Below are 12,060 nucleotides of genomic sequence, written 5' to 3' on the forward strand. Positions count from 1 at the left end.
AGTTTGACCAAACTGCTGGAGGCAGTGAAAGACAGGAGTGCCTGGCGTGCTCTGGTCCATGGGGTCATGAAGAGTCGGACACAACTAAACGACTAAACAACAACAACAAATCCCCCTCAGATGTTATTAGACACAATGGAAAATGGGCAAGGAAACAGATGACAGACAGCGCTCTCCAACTTTCTTAGGCTGCAATGACTTGAACTTATCCAAGCAATAGTGGCGAGGGGAATTTAAATAGTAAGTACTGTGCTCAGAGTTGGAGAGAATGTGTATAACTTTATCCTGTTCAGGTGCTGGGCCTTTGCTTGTCTTTAGAAAATGCTGAGCCAGAACTCAACCTGGAACCAGCCCTTCTAGGCTAGGCAAGATAAAAAAATAAACCTGAGATTTTTGAGACTAGAACTCTGGCAAAGTTACTGTTAAGATACATTTATTTGTTTTAATGTACTTTTATCCCTCATTTCTTCCAAAAAGCACAAGGTAGTGTACATGGCTCTCTCTCTTGCCATTTATTTCTGTGAGATAGTTTAGGCTAAGCGAAAATGACTGGCCGTCAGCCACCCAGTGAGTTTCATGGCCAAGTGAGGTTTGAACTCCTAGATCTCCCAGGCTGGCACTCTAACCATTATGACAACTGCTTAAATATGTTCCCACTGTAGTTATTTATTTAAAGATTTATAAACTGCACTTCCTTATAAGATACGAACCAGTCAACAGGTATACTGCTTAAAATATGTAACCTCCTACTGCTATTTACTTGTGATTTGATTTCCCACCACAATTTAGTACAGTGGTACCTTGGTTTACACTCATAATCCATTCCAGAGGTCCGTTTGTAAACGAAAACAGGTTGTAACCCAAGGTGCGCTTTCGCCAATGGGGCCTCCCAAAAAAGTTTGTTTGTAATCAAAAAAAAAATGGGTTGTAATCCAAAAAAAGGTTGCAAACCGGGACAGGCACTTCTGGGTTAAACGTGTTTGTAATCCAAAACGTACGCAAACCAAGACATATGCAAACCAAGGTACCACTGTAATTCTCTTTTCATTACAGGGTTGTTCATTTTAACATATAACATGAACTGGTTTTCTTTTCTTTAGATTTTGCTTACCTCCAAATGCAATTATATTCAGAGAAGTTTTTGTCATCATAGTTACGCTGGAAAAAAGGAGAAACATTGCGAGTGTATGGAAGAAGCAGCTAATTTTCATTGAGCGTCCATCTAGTTCAAACAAACTTTTTACAGAAGATTCAGTGTGGCAGCCTAAATCTCCATCAAATCGCCAACAGGCACAACCCCTATCCTGAGAACTCTGAAAAGCGGAAATTTGCCTGCTCCTTTTCTCAGTATTGTGGGGTATCAGGCCACCTTTATTCCTGCGTCAGGGCCGGCTGAAACCTTGCTTCAAAAGATACCCATTCTCGTCAAAGGAAGCAATTTCCATTTCCTTTTTGAACTTATTCTGCAGGAGGAGCTGTGCCCCCTGGGCACTACTGGGCAGTTATCTCTAAAGCTTCTCCCAGGGCTCCTTGTACCTCTTTTAAACATTATTAAAGAACGGCTCTATCAGGAACTCTGCGCTCCATTATTAATTGAAGTGCCCTGCCTCCTCCCTTGCTGTTATTGTACTAAAACCTCATGTCACACTTATTTATTTAGCTTTCCCTGCTCTGTTGTGCTGCGTATTGACATATGCTCAGGGAGAAAAGAGAATGATCCAGTTGGAATTTGTGGGCTGGAATTCTACTTTCTGTTTGCACAGCGTGACAGCATTTACAGTCCCCTCCCCTCCTTGTCCTACTTCAAATGAGATGCTCTGGTCAACATTGGAGGAGACAGCCACAGTTCTGTGCAGTTCAACAGGGAGCTGCCCTAATCGCTTACGGAGAGAAGTGTGGGAAACACAAGAACTTAAAAGCAAGACTGTAATTGAGGGGAGCCAGGGGCAGAGCAAGGGGTGTGTGGTGGGTGTGGTCTGCCCTGGGTGTCACCACTGAGGGAGGTGACAAAATGCCAGCGGCACTCACCGCGGGGCCTGCAGCGTGCCCTAGCCACGTGTCTCTCCTGTGAGAGACGCAATGGCTTAGATAATAGTAATAATGTCTATGACAGCAGTGTCTCCCACTGAATGTAACTGACCTATAGAAAGCACTCTGAATTGAAAACAGAGACGTTCTGTGCACCTTTGTTATCCATGAAAATCTTTCAATAAAAACAAATTGACGAGAAGAAAAGAAATTAAAATTGACATGAAAATTATAACAGTTTGAACCAATCACTTAGAGTCTGAATCTACTAACATTAATTGGCCAGTCCCCTTTGCGGCTCACATCTGCCCAGCAAGTGACAAACCATTCAGGATACATCATATCAATTAAGCAGAAGAAGAAGAGTTTGGATTTGATATCCCGCCTTTCACTCCCCTTAAGGAGTCTCAAAGCAGCTAACAATCTCCTTTCCCTTCCTCCCCCACAACAAACACTCTGTGAGGTGAGTGGGACTGAGAGACTTCAGAGAAGTGTGACTAGCCCAAGGTCACCCAGCAGCTGCATGTGGAGGAACAGGGAAGCGAACCCGGTTCACCAGATTACGAGTCCACCGCTCTTAACCACTACACCACACTGGCTCTCAGTGTGTGTGATTATTAGTTATCTTCATGTCTTAATATACTGGTACTTTATAACTGACGCTTTTGGTTTAAAATGATTGTTAGCTGAGCATCTTATATATAGTAATTACTACTGACACTGGGTAATTTGAACTTTACATTTCATAATAATCTGCATACCAAGAATATATGGAGTAATTTGTTTCCTCATAAGTGTATAGATGGAGACAAGTGGCTTCTATGTTTCACAATCATTTGGCTGAGCGTGGTTGTATTTTAATCACCGGGTAAGCTTTCAACAATTCAGATTTGTTGTTGGAGGTTACCCTAACATTTTCTTCAAATATGGAGTATCTATAGATGATTTACTACTCTGTGCATTCTATTAAAATGTTACAGGTATAGCATATATGAAGAGGAAGCCTCACACAACTCTGAGAGGATGGGAATGAGGGTTTCATTATGTGGCCATTGGTGGAGCGAGCTGTAGGAAGTTTTAGGGTACATTTTTTACGTGCCCAATTTTGCCTTAATATTCTACTGCTCTTAATTTGATGGGCTTGTGGTGACATGGGTTGCTGGTTGGCATTCAGCTCAGACAGGTAGATGGGCAGTGCCTAGAGGCAAGCTGGGAATCATCTTCTTCGTATACTGGTACGTTGTCCTCCAGTTCTGATGATGAGTCTGGTGCTTCAAGGGAACTCTATTGGGGTTTTGGAGAATCGGCATCAGGGCTGCCTCGGTGGGCTTGGGATCATAGGGCCAACACACACCGGGCAAGGTATGGGGCTGTTCAAGAATGCAGGGATGGCGTGTTGCTACCCGACGTTAAAGTCTCTACCAATTCTGCCAGAGACATTATCCCAGGTTTGCACTTGTCTACAAAACTGCGGTCTAGGATATTGAATGGCCGTTATGTGGACATTTTTAAACTGGCCCCTCCTTCGGAGGACCAGGAGAAGGGGAATTCGTTTAAAAAACGCCAGGGCGCCCCCTCTACAGACAGGACTTTCGAACACTGGCTCGATTGTTTCCAAGTCTTTGCCGGCGTGGTGGTGGCGGCTTACCCACGAAGATCTCTTCATTTGATTGTTTACTTATCTATTGTTCGCTCTGCTTTCACCAAAGCTGGTGAAAAAGCTGCGATAAAATACGATGAGAACTTCAGGCGCCGCGCCGCCAGGATCCCCTCAGCTCGATGGGATCGTAAGGATCTTGATGTGTGGACCACCTATGTAGCTCCACTCATCGATAAGAAGGTGCCAGAGCAACAGAAGCCAAGGACTATGGCGTTTAGGCCTAGCCGTCGCCTACCATGCTGGGAGTTTAATAAGGGTTCCTGTCAGCGCCAAGGGTGTAAGTACTCCCACATGTGTGAGAAATGCAACGGTTCTCATCCGGCTTCCTCTTGTTTTGTGAGTCGGCGGCCCTTTCGTGGAGGAAAGGGGGGTTCCCAGCAACCCCCCAAGCAAAACACCCCTCTCCCTTCCACATCAGGAACAGGAAAATGAGGTTTTGACCTCTTTGGCTTATACCCCTGTTCGCTTGTCGGCCCTGCAATTTTGGTTGCAGTCCTATCCTAATAGGGACGCTGCAGTTTACTTGAGTGATGGTTTTTCCCTTGGTTTTCAGATTCCGGTAGCCATGCCTCCCATGGCACGGGATCCTTCTAACCAAAAATCAGTTCGTGAGCTACCTGAGGTCGCTCGCAAGAAGATTGCAAAAGAGCTAGCCATGCATCGGATGGCTGGTCCTTTTGGTGCCCCTCCCTTTCATAATTTCCATGTATCCCCATTGGGTATCGTGCCAAAGAAGGCTCCAGGTGAATATCGTTTAATTCATAATTTGTCACACCCCAGTGGTACCTCAGTCAATGATGTTATCCCTCCGGAGCTTTGCTCCGTAAGGTATGCATCCCTGGATCAGGTGATTAAGATGATTAGGAGGTTTGGCCATGCTGCCTTGTTAGCGAAATGCGATATTGAGTTGGCGTTTCGCCTTCTCCCGATTCATCCAGATGATTTTTGGCTGCTGGGTTTCCAGTTCGAGGACAAATTTTACTTTGACAAGGCCATGCCAATGGGCTGTTCGGTGGCGTGTGCTGCTTTTGAATCATTTAGCACCTTTTTGGAGTGGGCCCTCAAATTTAAAACGGGGTTGGGCGGGGTCACACATTATTTGGATGATTTTTTACTGGCCTCGGCTCACGACACTGGTGACTGCTCGGTGTTGCTGCAAGCCTTTGCTGACCTCACTCAGGAGCTGGGGGTTCCGCTTGCAGCGGAAAAGACTGAGGGCCCATCAACCCAGCTTACTTACTTAGGTATCCTGTTGGATACGGTTTCTCAGACTTCTAGCTTACCAAGTGACAAGCTAGTAGCCTTGAAGAAAGTTATAGAGGAATTGCTCCCTTTGAAGAAAGTTTCTCTTAAACAAATCCAGTCTTTGTTAGGGCACCTGAACTTTGCGTGCAGGGTGGTGGCGCCCGGGCGCCCTTTCTGTTCACGCCTGGCTCGTCTCACTGTGGGGTTGAGGGCCCCACATCATCGCGTGCGCCTTTCTAGGGAGGTGAGGGCCGATCTTTCCATATGGTTGGAATTCCTGGAGGAATTCAATGGGGTGTCATTATGGCAAGACACTTTGAACTTGCACAATGACTTCCAGGTTCAATCGGATGCTGCAGGTTCCCTGGGTTTTGGTCTTTACTGGAAAGGGCGATGGTGCGCCGAGCCTTGGCCGCCTGCGTGGCAGGGAGGAGAGATTACACGGGACCTAACATTTCTCGAGTTTTTTGCCATTGCAGTGGCTGTGCATTTGTGGGTCGAGGAATTCAGGAACCGTCGTGTCTGCTTCTGGACCGATAACCAGGCAGTGGTGAATGTGCTGGCAAAGCTGTCGTCACGCTCACCCAGGGTGTCGGCCTTATTGCGGGCTTTCGTGTTGCATTGTTTACGTTATAATATAGTGTTTTCTGCACGTTTTATTCCCAGGGTGTCTAATGAAATTGCTGATGCTCTGTCCCGTTTTCAGATGGAGCGGTTCAGACTCCTGGTTCCAGAGGCGTGGATAAGTCCGGAATATTTCCCGGATCATCTCTGGAACCTTGGCAGCAATTAGTTTTGCAGGGAGTAGCGGCATCTGTTTCCCCTTCTACCCTTAGATCTTACACAAGAGCTTGGACCGATTTTTTGACGTTTATGGGACAGGCAGCCAGCGATTTAAAAGGCGTCCCTCCCACCTCTTCACAAGTGTTAGGTTATTTGGCACATTTATTTCAGTTGGGGCGTGCAGCTAAGACTATTAAGATACAAGCAGCTGCTATAACATTTTTCTGTAAAACAGTTTTCGATAAAGACCCTTGTGCGAAGTTTATTGTGCGCAAGGCCCTCGAAGGCTGGGGCAGGCTTCGTCCTTCCCAGCCAGCTTCACGGCACCCCATTTCTTTTGACTTATTGAGCAGGATGCGCAAAAAGCTACGGGTGGTGTGCTGGTCGGGGTACGAGGCTCGCCTTTTCTCGGCTGCCTTTTCTATTGCCTTCTTCGGAGCGTTGAGAGTGGGTGAGCTGGTGTTGGAAGATCACAGAGATGGTCGTTCCAGGGGCCTTTTGCTCCGGGATGTGCAGTTATCCCCTGTAGAGCTGAAAATCACAGTTAGGAATTCGAAGACGGATCAGAAGGGTAGGGGCGCCCTCATTCATCTCCCGGCTACGGGGGAGGCAGGCCCTTGCCCTGTAAAGGATGTCAGCAAGTACTTAGCGGTGCGTGCAGCAGGCGATGGGCCTCTGCTTAGGCATGAAAATGGGTTGCCCCTAACAAGACGCCAGTTTGCGCATGTGATGCGAAAGGCGATTCGGGCTTGTGGTGGCTCGACCGATGGTTTCGCCCCTCATTCTTTTAGGATTGGGGCTGCAACGACGGCTGCTCACTGGGGCTTGTCGGCTGCTAGAATAAAGGACCTGCGTCGCTGGAAGTCGAATGCGTTTCAAGGTTATGTCCGCTAATGATTTTTGGATCCTTACTTTGTTTGTTTTGTTTACCTCAGGTCTAGCGGCTGTCCGCATCTGGTTGCTGGGGCACAGCATCATCCATTGGGCTGGTGTCGCAGCACGGCAGTCTGGATTGGGTCCAGGTCTTGGCTTCCCTCCACATGTACAGCTGTCGTGGCTGTCCAGAAGGGGAATGCGCTGGTCGGAGTTCCTGCCGCAGATCCAGAGGCAGTTGCTCCTGGAAGGGCCGCCCACGGCCATCGTGGTGCAGCTGGGTGAGAACGACCTGGTATCCACGGACTGTCTTTCACTTCGTGCTGCGATTTTGGGTGACCTGGGGGTGCTGCGGGCATGGGTGCCGACAGCAAAAATATTTTGGTCTAAGTTATTGCAACGTCACATTTGGATGGGCAGTCGTTGCCCAGACGCCACAGAAAGGGCCAGAAAATGCATCAATTCTGCGGTGGCAAAAAAGATTTTTGAGCTGGGTGGAGATGTGATTTCCCATCCAGGGATTCTTTTTCAGTCTGCATCCCTTTATAGAGACGATGGCGTGCATCTTTCTGCCTCAGGGAATGAGGTTTGGCTGGGTGCAGTGATGGCCAAGCTGAGGGCTTGGTTGGGGTTGTGAGTGGTTTGGCGGTGAGCTGTGGGCTCTATGGCGGTTAGGCATTGGTTAAAGTGGTGCTTAGAGGGGTAAGTGCCTACCCCTCCAAATGATGCGGAGGGAATTCCGTTAAAGGAATCCAGGGGCTTGCCATTCTTTTCGTCCTTGTTCATGGCGTTGGACTTGGGCCGTGCAAGCCCCACCGGAACATGAGGGTGAGAAGTGTGGGTCTGATTCCCAGCCTCATTTCTCACCCAATACTTGTTTCCCACTCTGGCTTCCGTTGGTGTCCGGAATGCCAGCTCTGTCCCTGAGGGCATGGACAGATAGTCATAACCAATGCCTAAGCAACCACTCACATTTTTTGTATTTGAATAAAGTTGTGGCCAAAATTATGCCAAAAACCCAAACAAAAATTGATGTGTGAAGTGTGAATTTTTTGGGGGGTGGCAATTGTGGGACTCAACACGCAACCCAAATTCTGAAGCACATTAGATTACCAGAGCTCATTAGTTTACCTCTTCTCTACCCTGGCATGGCAGGAAAAGGCAAAAAAGTAAGTGAAATGGACACTCAGCTCCATTGCTATTGATTCACTCAGTTGCCTTGGAGGAAATGGAGCCTGTGCCCTTTTCACTTCTTTTCCTTTCCTGTTATTCCAAGCAAGGCAGAATTCTAAAAACTCCACTTTCCCTCCCTCAGGGCAAAAGAAGACAGAGCAAGTTAAATGGCAAATGCACAATCCCTTCATCAGCAGGATTTGGGAGTCTTTAACATCTATGAGTGATCCAGTTTCAATTGGTCTGGTTTAAATTTAATCGATAGCTCAAAGTTAGGTATAAATGCTGCTTTTATCAGTAAGATGATGACAAAAACAGTTGATGGCAGTATTCTCCAAACCACTACAGGATGCAGTAAAGTATATGTATATTAAACCACAAAGGCATTGCCTTCTAGCTATATTCATTGGCCTGATGGAAGAGGAAAACACTTCTAAATAAAAAGCAAAATCTCATCTACATATGTAGCAATGCGGTTCTCAACCTGTGGGTCCCCAGATGTTGTTAGACTACAACTCTCATCATCCCTGAGCTCTGGCCTTGCTAGCTAGGGGTGATGGGAGTTGTAGTTCAACAACATCTGGGGACCCACAGGTTGAGAAAGACTGAAATAAGTGCTTGTGCTTGATGATGAAAACAGAGAGGAAGGCAATGGGTGAATGAAGAGTATATAGCAACAGTGGCTTTGTGAATGTTTTATTAGTCATATTAGGTAATCTGGTGTCCCTGTTGAACTTCTTCATCAACACAGAGTGTGCGTAGTGAATGGAGTGTAAAAATAAAAAGCTGTCCACAATATCTTTTCTTAAGTTTTATTTTTGAAAACATAACCACTAAACGCTGCAAGCCAACACTCCTCCTCACCAGCAACTTACAAGACATTTGATCAAACTAAATATAGTTTCAATTAACCAATTATCCCATCACATCCCTTCCCGCACCCAGTGCAGAAAGTAACTTCCCTTTTAATTAGGCAAAAAGTCAAGAGACACGGATGTGCAGCTAAGCAGGTCAAACTACAAGCATACACCTCTGAAACCAACCTGGTTTCTGAGTAGCATTATTGACCACTTTAAGATAAAGAAAAACCAGCAACCCCCTGCTGGTCAGTGATGCGTAGCAGAAACATCTAGCATTTCCCGTGTATGTTTAAGATGCAAACCTGTTGGCAAAGCCTTTGTGAAGATATCAGCAATTTGCTCTAGTCTAGCTATGTATTAGGACGCGGGTGGCGCTGTGGGTTAAACCACAGAGCCTAGGACTTGTTGATCAGAAGGTCGGCGGTTCGAATCCCCACGGCGGAGTGAGCTCCCATTGCTTGGTCCCTGCTCCTGCCAACCAAGCAGTTCGAAAGCACATCCAAGTGCAAGTAGATAAACAGGTACCACTCCAGCGGGAAGGTAAACGGCGTTTCTGTGCGCTGCTCTGGTTTGCCAGAAGCGGCTTAGTCATGCTGGCCACATGACCCTGAAGCTGTACTTGGGCTCCCTCGGCCAATAAAGCGAGATGAGCACCGCAACCCCAGAGTCGTCCGCGACTGGACCTAACGGTCAGGGGTCCCTTTACCTTTACCTAGCTATGTATTCAAAATTAACTATTTTATTGTTAAACATTTGTTTTGCAAACTCCAAACATAACGGTAATGTTCTGGTACGTCGTGTATTGCTCTCCAATGTCAAAATGGCTGTCCCACTCTGGGAATCAATGGGCATGGGTACTGGGAATTTTACTTTTATTTTTAGGTCCACAAACAACTGCAAAAACCATTCTATGTCTCCGATAGCTTGAGAGCATGCACAAAGCTCGCTTTCCCTGTCTGACAGACAAATTATGTTCTGTCTGCACGATTTCCATGTGGAATGTGAAACACAAGAGCAGTCAAGTACAACATTCCTAGAGTGAACATGTTTACACATGGGGAGGGATGTTTGTCCAGCCAGCAGGTAAACTTCCTGTTTCCTTCTGGCCTGGGACAGACTTTCTCTGCATGTGACTAGAGGTGGGTGTGGGTGTGGCCTCACCTGTGCAGGTAATGACAAAAGCACAGGGCAGGGCAGCCATCTCTCTCTCTTTCACCACATGCATCGAAGAAACAATATCTACTGAGCCAAAGATGCCCTGTTGGCTTCCAGCCAAGAGAGGACAAAGGGACTGTCTTCTTAAGAGATAGATTTGAAGTGTATGTTACTTCATTAAGCTAAGTCTGCCTTCTGGGATCTGATTGTGAACAGAATGTGAGTAAACTCTTTTTATACTTTTGTAAAAGACTGTGTCGTCTCTTCTATTTTATGAGGGAATAAAGGGAAAATACCAGAACAGTTATTATAGAGGCTTTAGCGAGCCTGAGCAAACGCAGCCGTTGCAAACTTAAAATAAAGGGGAATGTTACTCTGCTGATATTGTGGAACTTGTTAACACAAGTTGAATAATGATATTATCAGACAATATATCCTCTCCTGCATCCCTGAACATTCCCACATTCCACTCAAATGGGCCTTCATTGTATCTGTAAACAAAACCGGACACACCTTTATATTTGAATTGCTAAGACGCATGAGATGCGGCACAAAAGATATCAAAACCCGTGTCATTGTGTGCCCTAAAATGTAACCTGTAATGCAGTGTGAGCTTCAGGTAAAACACCACTCTTTTTAAGGCTCGAAAACACTGCTTGGTTGGGCTCTCATCAAATTTGGAAATAAAATTAAAACTAAACGATATGTCTGGTCCTATGTCCTACTGCCATCTAAAACAGCAAAAGGCAGTACCATCTTTCTTCAGAAATAAATGTGTCAAGAAAGAACAACTGTAGAGTTTTCCTTTATCAGCTGTGGCTCATGTTCAGTTATGGTTCCTGCACTATTTGGAATAAATGGAATATGCACCAAAATTTCTCAGTGCACCATCAAATGCCAATAAAGTGCCTCTGTTCAGATTCAGAGCAAGCTAACCATGCTTTTCTCCAGCATACTATAAATTCTAAGGGGTTCAAGCTGGAAAGTTTAAGCTTCTCCATTTCTGATTTCCTTTTCCAGCTGACACTTAGTAATTCATGGCTTCTGAGTGCTGCTAAGAATGTTCGGTCCTAATTGGGTTTCTGGGTTTTAAAAAATGTTTTGTACTTCTGCATGTCATTATCCAAACTTTCTAATTACTCCCCTCTTATTTCTCACTGGCCCTTCCTAACCTATCAGGATTCAGCCACCTCAATATTCTGTTAGATGGAAATATAGTATAACATATTGTTCACCTATTTCAGAAGATGTCTTAAGAAGAAAAAACTACACGGGCTTTTGTGTTGCTGAAGGTTTTAACCAAACATAGCAGCAAATTTATTATATTATGACACTTCCCTATTTTTCAGAAGTGTTTTGAGAATTTGTTGTTTTTTGCTTTCTACTTAAGATTTCTGAGAGAGTTACAGTCAGTCGAAAGCATTGCTCTCTTTTTTTCCCCTTCTTCACTTTACACTTTAATAAAATCCACAGCACAGCAGACTAGAACTGCTACTTTTCCAAAATCAAGAAATGGGTTTCATAATCGAGCCTTATATAAGAAATATGTTCCTAGCTAATCAGAAATGTTTCAGTATTTAATGTATTTTATGTCGTCACAATAGTTCCCTGTCTTGGACATAACACATGCTTTCTGGATGACACCAAACCCTGTTTCATCAAGCACCCTCCTTCTCACATGGATAATAATAATAATAATAATAATAATAATAATAATTTATTATTTATACCCTGCCCTTCTGGCTGGGCTTCCCCAGCCACTCTGGGCGGCTTCCAACAGAAGGTTAAAAATACATTAAAACATCAGTCATTAAAAACTTCCCTAAACAGGGCTGTCTTCAGATGTCTTCTAAAAGTCAGATAATTGTTTATTTTCTTCACATCTGATGGGAAGGTGTTCCACAGGGTGGGCACCACTACCAAGAAGGCCCTCTGCCTGGTTCCCTGTAACCTCACTTTTCGCAGTGAGGGAATCACCAGAAGGCCCTCGGAGCTGGACCTCAGTGTCTGGGTTGAACAATGGGGGTGGAGACGCTCCTTCAGGTATACTGGACCGAGGCCGTTGAGGGCTTTAAAGCTCAGCACCAACACTTTGAATTGTGCTTGGAAACATACTGGGAGTCAATGTAGGTCTTTCAAGACCGGTGTTATGTTGTCTCGGTGGCCGCTCCCAGTCACCAGTCTAGCTGCCGCATTCTGGATTAGTTGTAGTTTCTGGGTCACCTTTTAAGGTAGCCCCACATAGAGCGCATTGCAATAGTCCAAGAGGGAGATAACGAGAGC

The 12,060-nt window shown here is 45.5% G+C and overlaps 1 protein-coding gene across 9 annotated transcripts in view; it reads right to left on the reverse strand.

The window, feature by feature from the left end:
* Nucleotides 1-12,060, reverse strand: part of TAFA5 (TAFA chemokine like family member 5) — a 339,258-nt gene that overhangs the window by 25,962 nt on the left and 301,236 nt on the right. For 5 of the 9 annotated variants that reach the window (XM_079994429.1, XM_079994426.1, XM_079994427.1 and 2 more), the window contains one exon: nt 1,112-1,158. The exons of the other annotated variants lie outside the window; for them this stretch is intronic. In XM_079994429.1, the coding sequence (XP_079850555.1) occupies nt 1,112-1,158 (47 nt within the window). The remainder of the gene's footprint in view (nt 1-1,111; nt 1,159-12,060) is intronic. 9 annotated transcript variants of the gene reach the window in all.

This window comes from Podarcis cretensis (genome assembly GCF_951804945.1).
Source record: "Podarcis cretensis genome assembly, chromosome: 10".
In the NCBI taxonomy this organism is placed as follows: domain Eukaryota; kingdom Metazoa; phylum Chordata; class Lepidosauria; order Squamata; family Lacertidae; genus Podarcis; species Podarcis cretensis.